Source organism: Galeopterus variegatus, unplaced genomic scaffold, assembly GCF_000696425.1.
Source record: "Galeopterus variegatus unplaced genomic scaffold, G_variegatus-3.0.2 Scaffold2654, whole genome shotgun sequence".
NCBI classification, from domain to species: domain Eukaryota; kingdom Metazoa; phylum Chordata; class Mammalia; order Dermoptera; family Cynocephalidae; genus Galeopterus; species Galeopterus variegatus.
Window position 1 is genome coordinate 234292 of NW_007728765.1, and position 24788 is coordinate 259079.

Genomic DNA, 24788 nt, shown 5'->3' on the forward strand with positions numbered 1-24788 from the left:
TAATTTCCAGAGATCTATTTTCACAGACCACCCCCTGCTGCCAAAGAGAATCTCAGCAACAAACATATCTACGATTTTCATGCCACAATTTCTTGTATCTTGTTCCAGTGTTTGCTTATTAACTCCTTCCCTAAATATCCAAAATGTCAAAGAATATTTTTAATGTAGAATTTTAAATGATCTGTATTTCTTTCAATATCAAATAAATTTTTATGTCCTTTCAAATAGGATCTTCTCAAACTCTAGCTTAGGTTCTGGAAATCTGAAAAATATTTCTGCTTATAAAGTGAATAAACAAACTCTAGAAATCTTCATGGAGTTTCACTGCTACAGCCTCTTTGGGAGACTTTATCCATTTATTAAATTTGAGTTTATTATCTATGTTAGAAATAATTACTAGAAAAAGAATAGTTTTACATAAATAGTTCTGAGAGCACAAACTCAGTTCTGAGAAAAAAATTATGACAACTTATAATATTCAAGTGATCATTTTCCCTTGCTACCTTAGCAAAGCCAGGGATGTAAACAAGTAAATGAATCTTTCCTCACCCCAATTAAAATAAATGTTCCTGATTTCGTGTAAGTTTATTTTTATTTACTTGCAAGCCAGCTTCTCATTGATTATTGACACTATAAAATTAGATAGAATTAAATAATACATGTAGTTCACATCTATTTACACGTGTCTTGTATTTTTGATATTTTATTTATTTTACATTTAATTGTCACATAAAATAAAACACTAAAAATAGTATAATCTGAGAGTACAGGTAAAAGATAAGTTATGACTTTATGCTGTACATTTAAAAACAAAGTCCAAACTCAAGTCGAAAGACACTCTTCAAGTATGAGAAGAAAATAGACTTATCTACATGAATTCAGCAGAGGTGACTTCAAAGTCAAGATTGCCTGTGGAGCCTATTAAGAAGACTGATACTAGCAATTTGGAGAACAATGTGTGTTTATTTAAGGAAATACATCCAGCTGTTCCTCTAAGGCAGTTCCAACTTCACGAGGGGTCAAAAGCATCATATAATATAAAATATAGCATTTTCCAATGATAAGCATCCTGAGGCATGAAACATTACAGAAATATATGCCACATACTCCTGAAGGAGTTTACAGAAATAGATGTCGATTTTATATTTATTTTAAATACAAATGAAGTTCTAGAGGTAATATAATGTCAATGGTAATAAACCATTAAGACCTTGAGTCAATATTAACACATACATAATGTAGCCCTACATAAATAAAGGTGTCAGAAATTCCATACTCAGAATGAGAGCATAATTCAGTAAATAATGCCAAGAAAATTAATAACTAGAAAAAAGGAAAATTAATCAAAAGTATATGACAAACAATTTAGCTGTTCTAGACCAAGAAGAGTGTAATGACTCATATTGCATTACTAAAATCACTGCAGAGAACCTCACTTTTTTCTAAGTTCTGTAAACCTTTCATTCTTTTGTATAAAAGACAGCATATGAGGTAAATACATTCATTTGTGGATAATTTCTTTGCACATATGTATGCAAAACTTTGCTCAGGATATTTTTTCCTGTTTTTGTGTGACTCAAAGAATAGAGATTTGGTCAAACATTATATTTTGCCTTTTAAAGTTAATTTTTTAGTTTCCTTAGGGGACATATAAGCCTGTTTTTTCACCCTAGTTAATATTCTTATTTTAATTTAATTTTGGTTGTGCAGTTTTCAGAGATTAGAAATAAAAATTATGGGGCCGGCCCGATGGTGCACTGCTGCAGTGCGCCGCTTGGGAAGCGCAGCGGCGCTCCCTCCGGGGGTTCGGATCCCACATACAGACCAGTTCCTGCTCACTGGCTGAGCGAGGTGCGGGTGCAGGTGCACTGCTGCAGTGCGCCGCTTGGGAAGCGCGGCGGCGCTCCCTACGGGGGTTCGGATCCCACATACAGACCAGTTCCTGCTCACTGGCTGAGCGAGGTGTGGGTGCAGCGCCGAGTGTTGCGATCCCGTTGCCGGTCCCGGTCTGGTACGGGCGTAAGAAAGAAAAATTATGAATAACATTTTGAAATTGCAATGAAAATGAAGTGCCACAGATTACTGGATTATTGCTCTGTCATGTTTGATTCTTGCTCTATTACATAAATTACAGTCATCATATACAACAAAATGCTTAAAACAGTGCTTGACACATAGTAAAAATTCAATAAATGTCAAATGTTATTTTGGTCATTTTTATTAATATTACCAATTCATTTACAACTGTGCCATTTTTCTATTTGGATGGAAACAAAGTTCTAATAATAAAATCATGTAAAATTAGAATTCAAATCCCTGTAACAGACATTTTTTAGTTTAGTAGGAGGTAGACAACATCTAGGAAAGTTTTGATGATCTACGTATCCTAGTTACATATGTCACTTGCAAAAAAAAAAAGCCATCTAATTAATCTAGATTGACAAGACTGAACTTACCTTCTGTTTCTTTGTAGGTTTATTTAACCTCACATATTCTAAAGAACAATGAATATATTCCATTACTTCATTATATAATTTTAGTGCAAGAGGTAATCCTCTTGAGATTAACTGTAAATGCCCTTGACTTTTAATGCCAACTTGTGCTGGTGTGATGGATTTTCACATACTTGATCCCCACCCCCTTGTATTTACCCACTTGTGATAGCCGGTATTTCGATTTATAAATCATAATTATACCAGATCATGGTTTTTTAAGAAAATTGCTTTCAGAGCTTTCAAAGATGGTACATGTTAGACCATAAAAAGATGACTTCCTATTCCACTCTCCATCAGTGCTCATGAATGGTCATCTTTTCATGTAATCACATCAAAGTGCCTAAGCACATGGCAGTATTTTATTTTTGATTTTATGCTTGTTTTCATTTGCAAGTATTTTTAATCAAGAAACAAAAATTGTATATATTTATGGTGTACAACATGATGTTTTGATATACGTATCCATTGCAGAATGGCTAAATCTAACTACCAAATCTGTTACTTCACATACTTATCATGTCTTTGTGGTGAGAATACATAAGATCTACTCTTAGCAATTTTTAAGCTTACTATACCTTGTTATAATTATAGCCACCATGTTATACAACAGATCTCTTGAACTTATTCCTCCTAACTGAAATTTTGAATCCTTTGACCAATCCTTTGACCCCATCGCACCACCTCCCCCAATCTCTGGTAATCACCATCTACTTTCTGCTTCCATGAATTCCACTTTTTTAGATTACACATATAAGTGAGGTCATGTGTTATATTCTTTCTGTGCCTGGCCCATTCACTTAGTATAATGTTCTCTAGATTTATCCATGTTGTTACAAATGACAGAATTTCCTTCTTTTTTAAGGTTGAATGGTATTGCATTGGTATGTATACACCACATTTTTTTTATCCGTTCATTTGTTGATGGACATTTAGGTTAATTCCATATCTTGACTATTGTGAATAATTCTGCAGTGAACATAGGAGTGAAGATACGTCTTCATGATAACTGGTTTATTTCATTTGGATGTATACCCAGTAGTGGAATTTCTACATCATTTGGTAGTTCTATTTTTAATTTTTTAAAGAGCCTCCATACTGTTTTCCATAAAGACTGTATCAATTTACATTCCCACCAACAATTTAAAAGGGCTCCCTTTTCTCCACATCATCTAACACTTGTTATCTCTTGTCTTTTGGGTAATAATCATTCTAACATGTTTGAGGTAATAGCTCATTGTGGTTTTAATTTGAATTTCCTTGATAATTAGTGATGTTAAACATTTTTTACTCCACCTTGTGGATATTTGTATGTATTTTTTTTGAGAAATATCTTTTCAGGTACTTTGCCCATTTTTAAAACAAGTTATTTGTTTTCTTGCTATTGAGTTCTTTTAGTTTCTCATACATTTTTGATATTTTTTTTTATCAGATGTATGGTTTGCAAAACAGACATGCTTGTATAGACCAATGGAACAGAATAGAAAGTCCGAAAATAAATTCAGGCACTTATGGTTAACTGATCTTCTACCAGAGTTCCAAGAACACACAATGGGGAAAGGGCAGTCCGTTCAATTAATGGTGTTGAGGAACCTGGACCTTCACATGTAGAAGAAATTGGACCCTTATGTCATCCAACTCAAATCAACTCAAGATGGATTAAAGACTTAAGTGTAAGACCTAAAACTATAAAACCACTAGAAAAAAACACAGGGGAAAAGCTTCTTGACATTGGTATGGGCCAAGATTTTTGGATATGACTCCAAACACACGGGCAACAAAAGCAAAAATACTCAGGTGCGATTGCATCAAACTAAAGAGCTTGTACACAGCAAAGGAAATAATCAACATAGTGAAGAGACAGCCCACAAAGGGAGAAAATTTTGTGAACTATATATGACAGTATATTATAATGACAGATTAATATCTGCTTTTAACACCAATCTTATTTTGTTAAGTGACTAGTGGTTTCACATGTATAATTTGTTTTCATTAAATAAAAATCTACATTATTTTTTAACTGTAACGTTCTTTAAAGAGATAAATGACATTCTACAGAGAAGATTTACCCAAACACCTGGGAGCAGAGTTAATATCATGGTTTTTATGCAAGTCTAGATACAAACGCAGCACAGATTATTAGATGCCAGAAACTAAGAAAGCAGGTGATGTGTGATAGTCAAGTTGTTTTCTGAAAGTAAAGAAGTTAAGAGGAAAATTACAAATGCTTTCTGTCTACTAAAGTGACTGTTTACTGTAAATAGCACTGTAAATAGAAAAACACATAGAATATATCATCATTTTATAAGGGAGGGAAGAGGGAGTGAGAGATAGAGACAGATACAGGGAGACACACATACACACACACACACGCAGAGAGAGAGATAGAGAGAGAGAGAGAGAGAGAGAGAGAGAGAGAGAGAGAGAGAGAGATGAATAAGTATTCCTTCAGGCAGAACCAATCACAGTCTAGAGCACAGGTAAGTCTGTGATTAAGGATTTGAGGCAGACCAATATATATTTCCATTTAAAGTATCGGGTGTTATAAGTCAGCCTTTGTACATCTCTCCTCTAATTCTTTAACACTGGCGTCTAAGGTCACATTGTGGGTACTCAGTGAGACCATCCTGATTCTATCCATGCAGACATGATTTCATGGAGGAATGCGTAAAGTTACAATTTCTCAATCCATACTAGTTATAGAATTCATATCAGAACCTGAGAGAGAAAAAGGCCAGAGGAATTCCAGATGTCAGACCGCAATTCTCAATGAGCATCAATAATCAAAAAAATTGAATTCAATAGTGTTCTCTGGAGAGGCTTTACCAATCGAGTCTCAAATAACTCTTTTTAATGTAAATTTTTTAAAAAGCGTTTTAAAACCTAGATCATATCTTCAACTGGTTATGTAATAAATAATATCAACATTTGAGATATGAAATAATTTGGAAATTAGTAGTCAATGATTTATTTTGCCTTCATAGTTACAAAGAGATCATAGTATCAATATGAATATTTGTTTTGAATAATAATCCATTTTATCTTACTTTCTAATTTGTAATAAACAATTTCAATAAGTACTTAAAATAAAGACTTGTATGAAACAAAATATGGTGATGAATATGTAAGAGATCACTAAGACAACTCACTTCCTGACAATTGTAGAATATCAAACCCATTATCTACGACGAACACTAAGGCACCGATTTCACATTGAGACTGTCAACAGTCTTGGTTATCCCTGCCAATGCCTTGAGAAGCCTTACAACAATTCTATCAAACTATGAATTTATTTTTTCTCATAAAAAGATATTTAAAGAGATAGGGTTAACATGTTAAGAATATAAAAATATTTATAAGAAGATGAGCCAGAAAACATTACTGATCCAATAATATCTTTCTGACCTTTGGATGATCACAGTTGGATTGTCTTCCAGTCAATGATTGCATGGCTTGCCTAGTATGGAGTGTAATGATTTTAAAAATCATTCTTATAATTTTCATTTTAATAAAAATATTGCATGAATTACTTAGAAGTATGGACAGTGCTTCTTAAAAGTTAGTAGATACATATTATATCTGAATTCAGTTATATATGAAATATCCTGCTCAATTACATTCTGTTACCTTTCTTACTCTATCAACCCAGTGCCCCTGATGCTTTCTAGAAGGTGGTACCAGGAAGCAAGTAAGTATTGAGTGGATGACAATTGTGTAAGTGTCTGTGTTATAAGATCATGTTTATACTAATTTTCTAGTTCAGTGATTCCCAAACTTTGGGAATATGAGGATATTTTTAAAAACTTTGAATAATAGTGAGATCTACATGTAGTATAGTTGTTTTTCTTAATTAATATGTGCGGTATCAAAAGATATTACAAATTTAGTACCACCTTCTAAATACATTTGTTTTTATTAAAGATATTTTAGAACTTAAAAAGCAGCATATATATGTATGTGTGCATATATATACACATACCTGTGTATATAAATATACAGGCAATGATCAATATTCATATGTATTCTAGGGCCCCTGCAGTAACTTCACAGTCACCCATGGATTTGAAGCATACAAGCCCAGAGCCACCCTCTAGTCAATGAGAAACCATCAAATATCTTTGAGTAGAAGAATGACATCATGAGGTCTGTGTTGCGGAGGCACTGAGGGTTAGAGATGAACGATACCTTAGAAAACATCTTCTCAGAACAATTTGCTAAAGTTAAAGAAGAGATTGCAGCCCACAGAGATAATAGATATTGGCTGAGATTATCAGTAAAGGACTATGATGACTAGTGTTCAGTTTCCTAAAATGATCTCATCATGTATTTCCATGATAATATGGATATGCTCAGTCAAACATATCATTAGCAACAAAAAGGAATATCTGTTCCAATTCAGTAAAATAAGATAAAATGTTGCAGACCTAAAATTAGATTTACACTGTTTTCTTTGCTGTGGTAATGAGATTGTAGTATTTTAAAATCCTATATTTAATATTAGGCAGATTTTATTCTAGTTTTCCTCTAAGTCTATATTCCAATAACATATTCATTTGGTAATACATTCAGGTTTTTTTTAAAAATTCATCTCCAGGTGTCTTTTTTTAAAAAGCCACAAAATGTTTCCTCAAGGTCATTCAGAGTTTCAGCAAGGGAGGTTACAGGTATCTCTTGTTTTATGTGTAATATAAATTTCTGAAAAATTGAACATAAATTGCACATTTTAATAAATGCCTTTATAATATATAGTATAAAAAACTTAACCTTTAAATAAACTCAATTAAAAAGTTATTTATACTAATGATGATTCCCAAATCAACTTGATTTTTGAAAGCAGGTTTACATATATTAGAGTTCCTTAAAGTGGTTTTTACCTGTTTGGCTCCAGCAAAATCAACATCTGACACAGGCAAACATTTTTTAATAAGGTTCAACATATTCTGCATCTAATTGTGAGTCATTATGCAGTTATGCATAGGTAAGACCTGTTATCTGAATGAGCACTGAAGCTGTTCATTTTCCATAGCAACTGCTCCATCAGAAGCAAGGAAAGGGGTACTTTTCCCTCCCTCTCCTCCCCTTATACAGGAAATTTTAAATAACTAATCTAGACATTAGTGAGGAATGGATTTCAAAGTCCCACATGAATTTTCATAGGCTTAGTGCAATTTATACTTTAAAATTTCTCTTACAAGTATTTAATTCCCCCCCCCTTCAAGCCCCTGACATAGCCACATGTACCTTTCCTATTCCTCTTGTCGAGTCCTCTGAGAGGAAGTTGCATTATTTTTACTAAAGGATATTATATTACATCTTTAGAAAGTGAGAAAATTAGAAAGTTGATTTATGTACTATTTCGGTTTTAAAGAAAATCACAATAATCTTTTCCTTCTTTCCCATAGTGGGATTTTGTTAAGTGTGCAATTATTGCCTTAATTGGATTACAATTGCCTCTAGGTGAGTTTATGCCTTTTACATGATCAAAAACACAACAATAAAAGATATGATTGAAAATGGAAATGCCCTGGATTTTGGTGATGGGGTAATTCAGGTATTTTTATATACCCATTGGATGGTAAACACTTGTATTACATTCCATTTTTGCAAACATTATTAGTGTAGGATAGAAATTCATTTAAGGATTCTATTTGCTTTTATTGCTAAGTTTTCTATATATTTTAATTTTATTATATTCCTGCTGTCTGACATTTTACATTATTAGAATATAGAAACATTAAGTACAAAATAATATGGCTAAGTGATACAATTAAACATAAGTAACACACTGGATTTTTTTAACTAAGCCATTCCAGTACACCCTACTGTGTTCATGCCTGTATAATTATACATCTTCTGACTTGTCTCATGTAATTCACAATTTCTTCCTGCTGTTTAATCACAGACTTTAGTGAGCACATCTTAGGGGGAGAGACTCAGTACAGTTTTTCCGTGAATCTTTTATTTGCCATGTACATTAAGGCGATGATTATGTAATTCACAATTTCTTCCTGCTGTTTAATCACAGACTTTAGTGAGCACATCTTAGGGCGAGAGACTCAGTACAGTTTTTCCGTGAATCTTTTATTTGCCATGTACATTAAGGCGATGATTACCCACAAGGAAAAAAAAATGAGATGTATAAAAGAAACAAAAGTAAAGGTACAAGATGGTTTTCAGGTACATGCAATATATTTGTAAACTTCACACCAATCATTTTTATAAGAAAAAAGCAGTTATCATGTGCAGCTTCTTGCTCACAAAAAAGAATTGGCATCAAAAGGCAATCAAGCAGATAGAAGCAAACTGGCTTTCTTAGCCCTCAGAGGTTTCTGTGGTGCATAAAACTTTGAACATGAGAAATTTTAGGTGAAAATAGATCAAAGAATAAATTGTCATGTTAGAAATTACATTTCTATCATATCTTGGCTTTTTGTTAGAGTGATTGTTGCTGATAGTCTTTCTGCTTTTTAAAATATTTGATAACATCTAAAGACATTATAAGAAATAAAAAAGTACAGACTTTGGCTAGAGAATAAGTTGTCCTTACCTGTCTATGATAATAGAGTCAGTGACAGACCATTTTGGGCTAAATACGGTAATATTTACTTTAGATGATAGAAAAGCTAAACTGATAAAGAGTTGGAATTACTGGAGAGAGATGTGATTGTTAAGCTTTCATGAGAGGCATATTGCTTTACCATATAACAAACAGTTTTATCGTAAGACTCTTTGATTTTGTAGCTAAATCCTGATAGCTTTCAGTTCCATAATCATCTTTGTTCTGGACTTTAGGCTAGGGTAATTGTGCTGCTTCTTTTCAGTCAGAATCAGTTCCTTTAGGGTAGATTGCAGATGACTCCTTTTAACCCTTTGAAATGGTGCCCGTGGTGAATTATGTTACAAATTTGCTCTGGACCAAGAAGTTTGGCAATGAATATCCTGTCAAATATTCAGCTTATCATCACAATTAACTCTCTCTCCTCCATTCTGAAGTGTTTTATTTCCCCTGAGAGTTGTAATTGAAACTGGATGAATAAATAGAAGTTTTAGGCTAGCTTCCCAAACCTTTCAATAGACTTCCAGGAAAGAAAATCTATCACTCCTAGAAAAGCAAAAAAGAGAACTGTCCAGTGATCATGCCTGAATGAAGGATGCTGAGCTAGACTGAAATTGCATTTGATCTATTTCTCTGTTGATTTTGTAAACCTTTCCAAGGGTTTCCATAGTAACAAGCAAATTATCCCCCCCCCCAACATCCTTCCAGCATGTTACAGATATAAAGATAAAGATTAGTATGAAAAGAGCTACAGTATCTATTCTACTACCAGGATGTATCTGAAGAAGTCAGGATTAGTCTTTTAAGAAATCGAGTATGTTTTCCCCACCAGTCATATGAAAAAGTTGGGTCAAATTTTACTTACATCTCTGATGTCTGCGTTTGCTCCTGTACATGGTCATTCTGAAAAAAAAAAATCTGACTTTCTAAGAAGTAATTGGTTTTACCACGGAGACAAAGAGACGGTTGTGCTCCTGCTTTGCAGTAAGACTGTTGCTCACTGACAGAAGGTAACCAGCAATCACACAGTGAAAGCCAGGGTAATACCATTCTCATAAAATTACAGGGGAGATGCTCCAGCCTGTAACTACTCTATCTAATGCAAATCTTCCAGAGAAAATTGTATTTTCTTTACTTCCCCCAACCGATATCAGTTAAGTTCTCTAATAAAATCTGCACTATTAAAGTGTTATGCTTGAAGCAGTGTTGAGGTAAGAATAGATTCATATATATAACAAGAATAGTAAAACTGAAAATCTAAATATGAAATATAAAAATGCTTATTTGGTATTTACAGAAATTAAAACTGTCCTTTGGGTTCATATATCTTTTAGTCACTTTGGAATAGTAGGATTTGTATTTTGTTCTGAAACTCTGCTCAATTCTTTCCTTCTCTGAGCCCTGAATGAACTTTGTATGTTCAATTATTAAAAGCAATTAGCACTTTTAGTTTTATCTGTTTTCCTGGACAGACTGTGCTTCTCAGGCAAAGCAGGAATTGCATGTTTTCACATTTATATCCCAAGAGTCTTGCATAAAAGAGGCACACAATAGGGTTTCAGCCTCAGTGAGGGCCTACTATGTGCTAGGCACATTGTCCTTCTTGCAGGAAGACCTTCCGGAAGCTTCCCTCCACTCCACCCCCTGAAGCCTCAGTTTAGTCTTCGGGCCTCTACTTTTACAGTATTTGGAGCATCACCTTACCTAAACATGTTTCACGCTGTCACCTCAAGTGGACAGGGTAGAAGCTTTGTACTCTTATGTCTGGTACTCTCTGCTCTGAGAGCACTGCCTGGCACCCAGCAGAAGCTCAGGAACACTGCCTCTCCCAAGCACTCCTTAAGAGTGTATGGTTTTAAAATCTCCTTTATGTGCTAATTAGGGTGCCTGAAATTCAGTCTTTGTTTAAAATACAGAAGGATCTACACACCAGTGAAGAATTTCTATGCTACAAGACTTCCTGATTATGTACTAAGTTCCACCTTCCAGTCAAGAAGCAGAAGTGGACATTTTGAAACATCAATTCTTATTTAGTGTGAACAAACTCAGGGTACCTATTAGTAGCTGGAAATGTCATCTCCACAACTCTTCTTAATAGAAGGATTATTTAAGTATAAAGAATAATTTTATATTTAATTACTGTATTTCATAATTACAGATATGAAGAATAACTTTCAATAAGTTTTCAGCCATATTTTGTCCAGCTGCCTTAACTTTTGTTTTTCTTTTTCTTTTCTATGGGGGGGGATGTCCATGTTTTTTAAATTATTATTATTGAAACATAGTTGATTGTACATATCTGTGGGGTACAGAGTTGAATATCAACACCTGTGTGAAATATGTGATGCTCAAATCAGGATAATTAGTATATTTATCATTAACAATGTAATCATTTTTTGTACTTTTGACTAACTATATTATTTAATAAGACTCTGTCAAAGACCACTATGGTTATATCTTACTTTAAAGGCATAGTCAGTATATGTATGACTCTATATACCTTAAAAAGATTTTCTTTGTGTTTTTTCTTATAGTGAGCTTAACATACTTCAATAAATAAAATGAATAGACCTTTTCTGACCTACATAAAATGCACCTCACATCCAAAACCCTTTATCAGCTTAATCTTTTTCCATAGCACTTAATAACCACCTGGGATAATGTATATTTACTTGTTTGTTTTTCTACCATCTCTGCCTATTTCAACAAGCTTCTTGAGCATAAAACTTTTCTCCCCATCAGGGATGTATGTCCAGTGATCAGATCAGCGCCTGGCACAAAGTAGGCTCTCAATAAATATTTGAGGGATAAATGAGTTTTAATAAACATTTAAGTTATAAATTCCATCCATACAATCATAAATTCTTTTTCAATGAATTCAGACAATAGCCAAATTAATGTTTATTGACTAATATTACTTTCGTACTTAATGCAAATACTTGTCAGTTTATATTTTGTCTTTTGGTCCCCAGGTTAATTTGGATGAATTCTTTGATTTGAATGAAATTGTATATACTTACAGGTGTGACGATGTATTTTAAATTCACTGAAACAAAGTCATATCCAATAAACAAGAGTTATTTGCCAATTTCTTGAACACTAATGCCATGAAACGAGCAAGCCATAAAAACTGTCACAATCCAGCAAAATGAAAACAGTTTGCCTGACATATGTGGTACATATTTATGATATGAATAAACATGATGATGAAGATTGTTAGGCAGTAATGGCCTAATGACATAATGACACAAAAGCTACCAATTTTAGCATCATTGCATGATCATACACAATAAACTTTGTAATTTCTTTCATTTCACATTGCTAGTTTTCATTATCTATAATTAATATCAATCTGAACAATTTTTACAAAGACCACATAACAATTTAATTAATTTCATTGACATATCCACCCCCACAACTTCCTGCCTTACCCATCATTACGCATACACAGGTACACATTAAAACAAATAGGTGGATTCACACTCACCAATGTGTGGCACACCTTTGACTCCCAACCCTATACCAGCTGACTCCATATAGGGATTTCCTTCTTATCAATCCCTTCTCACATTACTTTTCTTACCTCAGGGCATATAGAGCATCTATTCCTGAGGGTACACTGAACCTATGGGCTTGAATCCTGGAGATCTTAAATTCCTGACCACCAGGCTGCAGTATGGTAGGCAGGTGAAAGGAAGGCAGGGGCAGGGCTGAGGGAGAGGAGAGGCCTTGGGAGAAATGAGACTGAGGACACCTTTGGTCAGAAGAGTGGGGAGGAAGAATATGGACCCAAGGGACATAAAGAGCATTTGAAGAGAGGGTCCCGCCACCCCACTCTTCTTTTTCTCTACCCCCTTCAAGAATTCTGAATGGACTAGAATTGTTCTGTTTTCAAAATGGAAGGAAGAGACAGGGAAAAGGGAAGAAAGACAGAGAGAAGAGAAAGAGAGAAAAGGAGAAAGAGTGAGCGTGTGTGTGTGTGTGTGTGAGAGAGAGAGAGAGAGAGACTGTGTGTTCAGCCCTGTGCTAAATGTACATCACATCACATAATCTTTGCAACAATTTTGTTACTCAGGTATTGCTACCCTAAGTTTGGAAATGGGGAAACTTTAGACAAATGAGGACAGTACGGTAATGGTCAGGGACATCGCCTGACTTACATAGTTGTGTTGAGAGCACTTTATTGGAAACTAGCCCAATTGTTCAGCCCTGTGCTAAATGTACATCACATCACATAATCTTTGCAACAATTTTGTTACTCAGGTATTTCTACCCTAAGTTTGGAAATGGGGAAACTTTAGACAAATGAGGACAGTACGGTAATGATCAGGGACATCGCCTGACTTACATAGTTGTGTTGAGAGCACTTTATTGGAAACTAGCCCAATATAATTTCAGGCTGAATTAAGTGGCTATGCATTGGGTAGCTTCTGGGGGTGATTTATGTAAACTGGGCTCTATCATGTCACGAGTAATGTACTGAAATCAAGGAAATAATGTTGCTGGAACTCAACACAGGGAATGAATGCTATGTAGTTTAATAAAAGGTAACATTTAGAGAATGCTCAGTAGGTTCTAGGGTCTATTCTATGGGTTATATGCATTATCTCATTGAATACTAAAAACAATCTTATGATATATGTATTATTATCATTGTCCTCAGTTTTATTATTATCATTATCATGATTGTCATCATCCTCATTTTACATTTCACAGAGGTTAAGTGATCAGACTAAAGTCTCACAAGAACAGAATGTATAGTGCCCTTCTTTGAATCTGGCTGATCTGGTTGATCTTTCTCCAGAGACAGTGCAATATAATATGCCATGTGAGGTCAGAGGGATACTTTCAGTAGTTATATAGAAAACAAGAGATGAGACCCCACAAGGGACATGTTTCCCTAACAACTAGTGATAAACTACCTTCTCGGAGGGGTGATTGCTATCAAACATGGAGCTTTTGGCTTGCCGGCAGGGGCAATCAAGTTAGGAACCAGAGCTTACTTGATCAGGACAATAGGTCTTCTCAACTCTGCAGCAGTGGTGACTTCCCTAGTCTAAACATGTCATCTCGCCCGCCTCTCCTCCCCATTTCCCAGGCCTCATTCTTTCCTCCAAATAAAACATTAAAGGAGTGTTTACAGAATACCAGGAGTATCAAATTCTTAGCGCATCCAGAGCTCTGAAATCCTTGCCTGATTTTTAAAGTAAAATATATATGGATTTTCATATAACTTGGAAGAATTTTTTCAAGACAGTATGTAGAGAGTATAGAAATACTTAACTTGAATTGGGTGATGTATGCATTTCAGAGAATTACTAGAATAATTAAATATTAAAGCTGAAAAAGTGTAACAAAGTTATGTTGCCCAAATTTCTCATTTATAGATGTCTGGTGCACAAGATACAATTCTTACAAGTTTGTGGAGGGGATAACTGAAGGGAACTGAGGTGCACGACCTCATTCTTCCAGCACGGCGTACACCTGGGACTTCCTAGAATTAGACTACAGCTTTGCCTTTTGAACACGCTATCTGTAAAATCATTTCCTTAAGTGGTATGAGTGATATCTCAACTCCTTTAGTCAGTTTTTCTCAGGTTTGGACACAAAGTTAATCACAGTTAACCTTTTTCTTATGCCATTCTTATTGCTCAACACCATGAGGTATGAGTGTGAACCTTCTCTTACCCTTCTCTCCTGACCTTGCCAGTGACCTTGTGGTAAAGTGCTTTTTCTCTTTTCAGAAATGAATATTTCCTTCTTTACCAAAGCATCTCCTTCCTGCTACAATTTCTATAAATTATTGACATCAACACTTTCCTCAAGTCCTTTCAGTGCTCTAACAATCAAATCATTTGTGATCCCAGAAATATTACTGATCCATCTCTTCAATAATTAAAAAAAACATATATATTTACCTCTTCTGCACATGTGTGTTTTAAGTTACTTGCTGTTTTACCAAATGCCTCTGGAACTGGACCGACAGCTATTCACCCGAAGTCAAGTCCTTCTATTAGTAGATAACCTAAAAATAGTTATTAACTAAAATATTCAATGGCTCTAATATTAAAAACATCTTGTCATTTTATGCAGTTCCTCATTTTACTTTACTTATTTAATATATTTATCATTGTTCATTTTTGAATTGGAGGAAATATAAATCTTCCTAAGTTTTGGTTTAAGTTTTCATTTGTGACAATGGTTCAAATTAGAGGAAAATATAATTTCCAGAATGATGCTTCTTTATGCTTGACTGTGTTAAAAGTAAAAGAAGCAAATGAATCAGTTCTGTACTACTCAGTTTTGTTCATTAAATTTTGTTTGTGTATCTGGAAAATACTTTCCTTAGTATATTTTAAACCCATAATGGGATTGTATTAATTAAGTCTTTATTCATTTCTTTGGACTTTCTCTAGTTCCTTATGCACCAATATCAAAGAATTTGAAATCATTACGTTTTTGAAATATTTAATACTTACAAGTATTAAACAATTAAAATGTTTCTCCTTTATAACTCACATTACAATTGATCTTATGTTCATTCAATCTCCTTGGTGGTAACTGTTTTTGAGTATTCTTGCTTTTTTTGCTTCCCTTTCTTTGTATGACTTCCATTCAGTCTTACCCAAGTTTCATTTTTTTAGCCTAAATTTGATTATCCAGACTTAGTTTTATCTTATTTGTCTTAGATTCCCATTTATATTTGGATAAATTTGCAGTGTTTTCAGGATAATAAAATTCTTTCTTCTTTATCACATCCATTGGATGGGTCTAAATATTTAATGGTTATAAGAATTGAAAAAAAAGATTAAAGCATACACAATTAAATTAATCTTGAATTTCTTAGAGTTTGTAGTTAAAAGTATGAAGTAAATTATTTGTGCCTATGTAAACAGTTTACCTTCCTCAACATATCTTTAACAAATGTTGGCCATGTTACACACTAAAGATGTAAAACAATCCTAGACCTATAGTAACACAAAATGTCTTTGGGATTTTAGCCACAGAAAATGTACTATCATCGGTAACAAATTGCCTCGCAGACATATGAACACAATAGTATAGTTTATTGGAGGTGTTCATTGGTATGTTCTGAATGTTTGTGTCCCCCCAAAATTCATATGTTGAAACCTAATTCCCAATGTGATGGTATTTGGAGGTGAGGCCTTTGGGAGGTGACTAGGTCATGAGGGCAGAACCCTCACAAATGGGATTAGTGTCCTTATTTAAAAGATCCCAGATAGATCCCTTGCCCTTTACACTATGTGAAGCAAGAAGTTGCCTTCTATGAAACAGAAAGTGGGGCCTATCCAGACACTGAATCCAGCACCTTGATCTTGGACTTCCCAGCCTCAAGAACTCTGAGGAATTGAGATCCCTTGTCCTTTACACTATGTGAAGCAAGAAGTTGCCTTCTATGAAACAGAAAGTGGGGCCTGTCCAGACACTGAATCCAGCACCTTGATCTTGGACTTCCCAGCCTCAAGAACTCTGAGGAATTAATTTCTGTTGTTTGTCCAGACACTGAATCCAGCACCTTGATCTTGGACTTCCCAGCCTCAAGAACTCTGAGGAATTAATTTCTGTTGTTTATATGTCACCCATTTATGGTATTTTCTTATAATAACCCAAATGAACTAGCTAGTCATGATGTGGAGGAATTTCTGCACCATGCTCCTTGGAAGTATTCTATTTATTTAACTCTTGTCTCAGATGTAGGATCGCCGCTGTGTCCTGAGATAAAGGATAGTACTGAGTTTATAGGGAATAATGATGAGAAATTAATACATCCTTGAAGTCATATTAGTTTCTGTGATTGTGAAAATTATGCATAGAACTTTACTGTAGCAGAAATTACAAAATAAGGTATATGTACTGTATCATTTATCTATTGTCTGTCTACCTACCTACTTACTTAGTTATTATCTATCTCCCTATCTCCCTACCTACTTATCTATCATCTATCTCCCTACTTACCTATCTATCATGTTTCTTTCTATCTCAAAAGCCACAGAGTTGTGAGTCATAGAGCTACCTCACAAAACTGTCCTGGGCTGCTTGGAGGATGAGTCATACTCCAGCGGCCAGATTGTAGTTGGAGAAGATTCTTAACAAAGCATAGAAGACCCAGGTAAATTGGTGGTGACCAGCAAGTGGCACCCGAGGCAGAGGAAGAGGAAATGCAGCAAATTTCTGTGGAGACATAAAGTGCTAAATACCTAGTGCCCAAATTGTTGATTTCACAGAATTCTGCCTTTCTCTTTCTCTGGCTGATTCTATCCTAGTCAACTTCCATTCCCTCACGATTGCCCTGATTTTCTTGTTTCCAGACTCTGAACTGGAGTATCTGGTTCCATCTTTCTCTCCTATTGTTTTTTCCCTCTGCTGTGTTTTATCTACATAAAATTCTAGCTTATTGTATATATGTAGTAGTGGAATATGAGCAGGAGGTAAGTCACCTCAAATTCTTATTGGTATGAAGCAAATGATAAATATGTGATGCTAAAAAAGGATGAACTATGGGTTTTAGTACTTTCTGTATGATGCTTTGCATTTTCTGCTTTAAAGAGTAAACATTATGGTTTGAACCATACATTATAATTTTATATCATCACCCCTAGAGTCCACCAATGTTAGTGTCATAATGTAAGCAATTAATTATATATTAGATATTTTAATTAAAAATGATTCACTGATTAATTATACATGCAGAATGAACTGTTGAAAATGAACAATTATGAAGTGCTTTTTTATGTCAGGGATTTTATTTATGTTAATTTAATCTTGAAACAGATAAATGAGGTAGGAATCACTATCTCATTTTGTGGATAAAAGAACTGAGGTTCGAGTGTCAAGTTCATAAAGCCAGCAAGAAGCAGAGCTGGAGTATATAAGTTGTGAACTGCAAAAGCCATACCCAGTCCATGACATCACTATTTCTTGTATTGATCAAAAAAAAGTCAATGAAACCAAATTTAAAAAACAGTAGAAAACAAAGAACACTATCTAGGATTTTGCTTCAGTTTGAATTATTGTGGTTACTGTCATTATTTGGCAAAAAGACCTGCTTTTAAAGTGTGAGACAATGGGAGAATAAATTTGATTTATGGGATTTCAATACAGAATGCGTTATGATATGCACCTATCCCAGTATTCAAGATAAGGAATTCTAGAAGTGCATATATTGCAATTCTAAAGATATTCAAGTAATGGCAGAATTGGAACCTAATCAATGCATAAAACCATTGAAATGATATATTTGTACTAGCCTAAGGTCCAATATGGACTTGGAGAATGTTCTTCAGGGAAAAGAATTAAGTTAGTTAGAATGACCCAGAGAAAGCTTCCAATTAAAAATAGATAAAATTGGGTCAGAAAGTTAAGTGCGCACGCACACACACAGAATCTTGAAAATATTGGGTCAGACATTAAGACGATTTGTTCACAATTTAAAAATTTAATATTTGAAATAAACAAAGACCATTAATAAAATTTATGATTCTTGACGGACTTTAAAAAAATACTAGTTAAATACCAATTTTTATATATGGATCACATTCAGCATATTTTATTTCTAATGGTAATATCAAAATTTTTACTCCAATTTTTTAAATCACTTCCAAGGTAAAATGTGCATAAAATATCTTAAGTATGTATTAATAGAATTCATTTCAGCCTGTCTACAAATGCAAAATACACAGCAGTCCTGTCCTCTTAATTCCTTTCCCGCTCATATTTAGTTATAATTATCACATTGATGAGCTACTTCAGCTTGCTGAGTTGAATAGAATGAATTTTCGGGTATAATTTAGCATTATAGAGCCCAAGGGTATTTCAGAAATCCATATCCAATCCTCATTTTGTGCGTATTTGTGTCTGCTCAAGGGCTTGGAACCACCTGGATATTCTTTGACCTCGTATATGTGTTTCAAAGACAACCATTTGAATAAACTCTGCATTTGCCATTACCAGCACAGCAGTATGTGAACAGTAAATATGTAAATGAAATTCACGATTCTCTTACCATTACAAAAACCGTTTTTAGGTGTTTACTTAAACGGCCTTAAATACAGAAACAGGAATTATGGGAAGAGAAAAGAGTCTCAAATTTTATTTTCAAAACTGTCTCCTTTAGTTTGATGAACACTAAATCTCATGTTAACTTTAAGTCACACTGGAAAGCCTTAGAAAGCCACCTGGAATGTGCAGTAAATGAGTCTTTAGAGGACTCACAAAAATGAACACAAATACAGCATGTGAAAAGGTGATTATTCAATTTTAAAAACCTTTGGCTCCCAACTTCTAAGACCATTTAAAGAAATCTGTGCAAAAAAAGAAAAATAATATCACAAAGAAAGACACAGAACTTCAGTTTATAGCTACCTGGTCTTGACTTAATGAGAAAAAAATATTTGTTTTGCTGTTGCCATTTTCTTGGGTTGATGGTGCTATATGTTTCTGGTAGCCTAAATACCTATGTTCCTACCTGGATCAGATGAACCTCATTCTTTTTTTTACAATATTTAGGATTCTACATATGATCCCTCACTGAGAACAAATTAATTTAACTTTAATTTTTTCATATATTCAGTACATGTACTTCATGTACTTCAGTTATGCCATCTGGTTAATGTAATGGTGAACAAAAACAAATAAAATTGTTCATGTAGCTTTATTTTACAGACACAAATCGAGTGATCACATGAATAAATATTTTCTGAAAGTTCAAAAATAGGTTCTCTGAAAATAAATCTGTGGTCCTATGACACAAATTTATGTATAGAAAAACAGCCCTTGACAGTGAATAACCCCCTCTTCTATGAGGCTGAGTGGATGAGTGCTGCAGAAGACATGTCAAAAGAATGGAGCCATGTGTGACAATAATTAAGTATTAGTGAGACAATTACTGAGATTGGTGGGCAGGTCACAGGAATATGTTGATGTAAGAACAGGATGATGATACACAATTTGTATTCAACAAATAATGTTGACAGAAGTTACTCTTTTGCTAAGTTTGTTACCAACTTATAGTCCAAACAGTTGCTCATTACCCACATTAAGGCAATAATAATTAGTTAAAGCATTCTATGCCTCATTACTCCATGCAAAAAATACTTATTAAGTGTGTACTTATACAAGTTACAAGGGGACAGATAAAGATAAAACAGCCATGGTCTTAATTTTGAAATTTTATTTATAGATATTATAGGAATCCTAAGGTTTTCCAAAAGAATGTTTCAATAAAATTACCAGTTAAAATATCTGTTTATTTCAAAGAGGATGAATGTATCTAGTATGCAGACACTCTGAATGATGGTTCTAGTTTTGCAAAAGTGGGCAGTGAGTGGTGATAGAAGACCCTGCAATATGTCAATAAAGGATATGACAAGAGTTAATTCCGTACAGATATCACGGGACATGACATTTTGGGAAATTCCAGGAAAAGCAAGATAAATTCTTTCTGTTCTAGAAGATATTATAAAAACGTAAGCCAAAATGCATGTATGTGAGTCAGTGCCCATGACATGAATGGGTATGTGACAGCTGCCCAAATATATTGAAACTGAAAAAAAAAAAAAGAAAAAAAAAAACTACTGAAAAATATGTGCAAAGACCTGACACATCACTGAGAAATTGTAATTAATAAATATGACTTCAGAAAATGGGAATAAGAGGGCCGGCCCATGGCTCACTTGGGAGAGTGTGGTGTTGACAACACCAAGGCCATGGGTTCAGATCCCTGTATAGGGATGGCTGGTTCGCTCACTTGGGAGAGCGTGGTGCTGATGACACCAAGTCAAGGGTTAAGATCCCCTTACTGGTAATAAATATGACTTCAGAAAATGGGAATAAGAGGGCCGGCCCATGGCTCACTTGGGAAAGTGTGGTGCTGACAACACCAAGGCCATGGGTTCAGATCCCTGTATAGGGATGGCTGGTTCGCTCACTTGGGAGAGCGTGGTGCTGATGACACCAAGTAAAGGGTTAAGATCCCCTTACCGGTCATCTTTAAAAAAAAAAAAAAGAAGAAGAAAATGGGAATAAGGGTAAGGGACTTCTGGGAAGATGGCAACCTAGAGGTGCCCAGGGCATTTTCCTCCCACAGAAGAATATTGAAATGGGTCCACTGCCACTGCTGCCACAGTTGCTAGAATCATTGTCTGGTCCCAGAACCAATGTCCATCACAGAGCAGCTCCCTGCAGAACAGCAGTTGTGGGTTGTACATCATTGTAGCCTCAGACTCCACAGATGTGCGGGAGGTAGCTGCAGCCCCTCCTGCCATTGCCATTGCCATGAGTTAACCCTACTGCTGCCAAGGACACTGCAGACATGAGGGAGTGAGTTGCAGTGTACATCATTGTAGCCTCAGACTCCACAGATGTGAGGGAGGTGGCTGCAGCCCCTCCTGCCATTGCCACTGCCATGAGTTAACCCTACTGCTGCCAAGGACACTGCAGACATGAGGGAGTGAGTTGCAGTGTCTGGCACACTGACCAACCCCATGAAGTAACTCAGCTGCTGCCAAGGACACTGCCAAGGACACCACAGATGTGAGGGAGGCAGTTACAGTCACCAGTGCCACTGCCACCACCATGAGGTAACCCCACTGTCACTGTGGACACCAAAGATGCAATAGAGACTGTCGCAGCCACCAGTGCTGCTGCAGCTCTCACAAGGTAAACCCACTGCTACTACAGACACTGTATCTGTGTGGGCCACCTCTGTGGACATCACAGTCAAGCAGGTGGCTGCTGCAACTGCCACTGCTATAGTTGTCACCTCCACTGGTACTGCTAGGTGGCCATCATTGTGTGAGCAGCCTGCCAGCACTGGAGCCACTGCTGCCATGTGGGCAGCCCACCAAAGCCACCTCTACAACCACCGCTGCTGCAAGAGCATCCTGCTAACACAGCAGCAGTGATAGTAGCCACTGTTGCTATGCAGGTGGACAGTTGACCGCTTGATTGCATTGACATGAGGAGGATCACCAGTAGAACCCAGGGAAGGAGAGTAACAGAAGAAGCAACTGCTCTACCAGATGACCAGACATCAGTGTAGAGAAACAAGAAATATGAAATACAAGAAAATATGAATCCACCAAAGGAGTACAATAGCTCTCAGGTGCCAGACCGCATAGAGCAGGAAACCCCTGAAATGACTGAAAATGAATTCTGAGTAAAAATCTTAAGGAAACTAAATGAGATACAAGAAGACACAGATGACATAATGAACAGAGCAAAACTATCCAGGGTATGAAGGAGGAAATTTACAAATGGATTTATGCTTTAAAAAAGAATATAGCAGAACTCCTGGAACTGAAGGAGTCATTCAACAAAATAAAAAACACAACTGAGTCCTTAAGCAGCAGGCTATAGCTAGCAGAAGAAAAAAATTCTGATCTTGAATATATTCTTTTTGAAATAACTCAGGTGCACACACATACACACAAACAAAAAAAATAAAGAAAAAGAAAGAAAGAAAAAAAGAAAAGAAAAAATAATTTTTAAAAATGACTTGAATATATTCTTTTTGAAATAACTCAGGTGCACACACATACACACAAACAAAAAAAAATAAAGAAAAAGAAAGAAAGAAAAAAAGAAAAGAAAAAATAATTTTTAAAAATGAAGAAAATGTAAGAAAGATAGCAGACAACCTTAAGTGCACAAACATCTGAATCATGGATATTCTTGAAGGGGAGGAGAAAGAAAAGTGAGAATATATTCAATGAAATAATGGCAGAAAACTTCCCAGGTATAGGGAGAGACATGGACCTTCAGATTAAGGAGCCTCAAAGATCTCCAAGCAGATTCAATACAAAAAGGTCCTCTCCAAGACACATTATAGTCAAACTGGCAAAACTAAAAGTCAAAGAGTCCTAAAACTAGTGGGAGAAAAGCATCAATCACCTATAAAGGAGTCCCCATTACACAAACAACAGACTTCTCAACAGAAACTCTACAGACAAGAAAAGAACGGGATGATATATTCAAAATATTAAAAAAAAGAAATCCAAAACAACAATAACAACAACAACAAAAAGCCCTACCAGCCAAGAACACTATACTCAGCAAGACTATCCTTCAGAAATGAAGGAGAAATAGTGTATTTCTCAGACAAACAAAAACTACAGTAATTCACCACCACATGATCATCCTGCAAGAAATCCTCAAAAGAGTCCTGCATATGGAATCCAAAAAACAATAATCACTACTGTGAATACACAAGAAAGAGCAAAACCTACTGGTAGAAAAAATGCAAATCGAAAGAGAAAGAAATTGTCACCTCCCCAAACCAGCAAACACCAAAGAGAAACAATAAAAGGGAAAGAAAGAAAGAAAAGGTATTTAAAACATCACAATGAAAATCAATAAAATCCCAGAAATAAGCCAATATCTTTCAGTAACAACCCTAAATGTAAATGGATTAAATTCTACACTCAAAAGACACAGAATGGCTAATTAGATTAAAAAGCTAGACCCAAGTATATGCTGTCTACAAGAGACTTACCTCACCTGTAAAGACACACATTGACTAAGAGTAAAGGGATAGAGAAAGGTGTATCACACAAATGGAAATCAAAAATGAGAAAGAGTAGCTATTCTTATATTAGATAAAATAGACTTTACACCAAATAATATAAAAAGAGACAAAGAAAGCCACTATATAATGATAAAGGGATCTTTCCACCAAGAAGACATAACAATCATAAGTATATATACATCCAACATCTGAGTACCCAGATATATAAAGCAAACACTATTAGACCTAAGGAAAGAGATCCACCTAAACATAGACCTGAATACCCCCCTTTCATCATTAGAAAGACCATCTAGGCAACAAATCAATAGAGAAACACAGGATTTAAGCCATTCTTTGGACCAATTGGACTTGGCAGATATCTACAGAACGTTTCATCCAACAACCACAGAATATATACTCTTCTCATGAGTACATGGAACATTCGCCAGGATAGACTGCATATTAGGTCACAAGTCAAGCCTCAATAAATTTTAAAAAATTGAAATCATTTCAAGTGTCTTCTCAGACCACAATGGGTTAAAACTAGAAATTAATAACAAGCAAAACTCTGGAAACTACACAAACACATGGAAATTAAACAACATGCTTCTGAAAGATCTATGGGTCTAAGAAGAAATTAAACAGGAAATCAAAAAATTTCCTGAAACTAATGAAAATAAAGACACATCATACCAAAACCTATGGGATGCTGCAAAAGAAATACAAAGGAAGAAGTTTATCACAATAAACATATCAAAAGAATAGAAAGATTTCAAATAAACAACCTAATGCTACACCTCTAAGAACTAGAAAAACAACAACATTCCTATCTCAAAATATGTAGATGGAAATAAATAATTAAGATCAGAGCAGAACTAAATGAAATAGAAACCACCAAGATGATTGAAAAGATCAATAGAACAAAGAGTTGTTTTTTTTGAGAAGATAAACAAAAAGATAGACAAACCATTAGCTAGGCTCACTTGAAAGAGAGAGAGAGAGAGAGAGAGAGAGAGGACCCAAATAACTAAAATTAGAATTAAACCAGGAGACCCTACAATTGATACCACAGAAACACAAAGAATTATTAGTGACTCTTATAAACAACTATATGCCAACAAATTTGAAAACCTGAAGGAAATGTATAAACTTCTGGACACATACCAACTACCAAGAATGACTAAAAAGAAACAGAAAACCTGAACAGACCAATAAC

At 35.1% G+C, this 24788-nt stretch overlaps 1 protein-coding gene across 1 annotated transcript in view; it reads right to left on the reverse strand.

Moving 5' to 3' along the window:
* Positions 1 to 10050, reverse strand: part of RALYL (RALY RNA binding protein-like) — a 198437-nt gene extending 188387 nt beyond the window's left edge. The window contains exon 1 of the mRNA XM_008582509.1: positions 9914 to 10050. Coding sequence (XP_008580731.1) covers positions 9914 to 9950 — 37 coding nt within the window. The 5' untranslated portion in view covers positions 9951 to 10050. The remainder of the gene's footprint in view (positions 1 to 9913) is intronic.
* Between the last annotated feature and the right edge of the window lie 14738 nt (positions 10051 to 24788).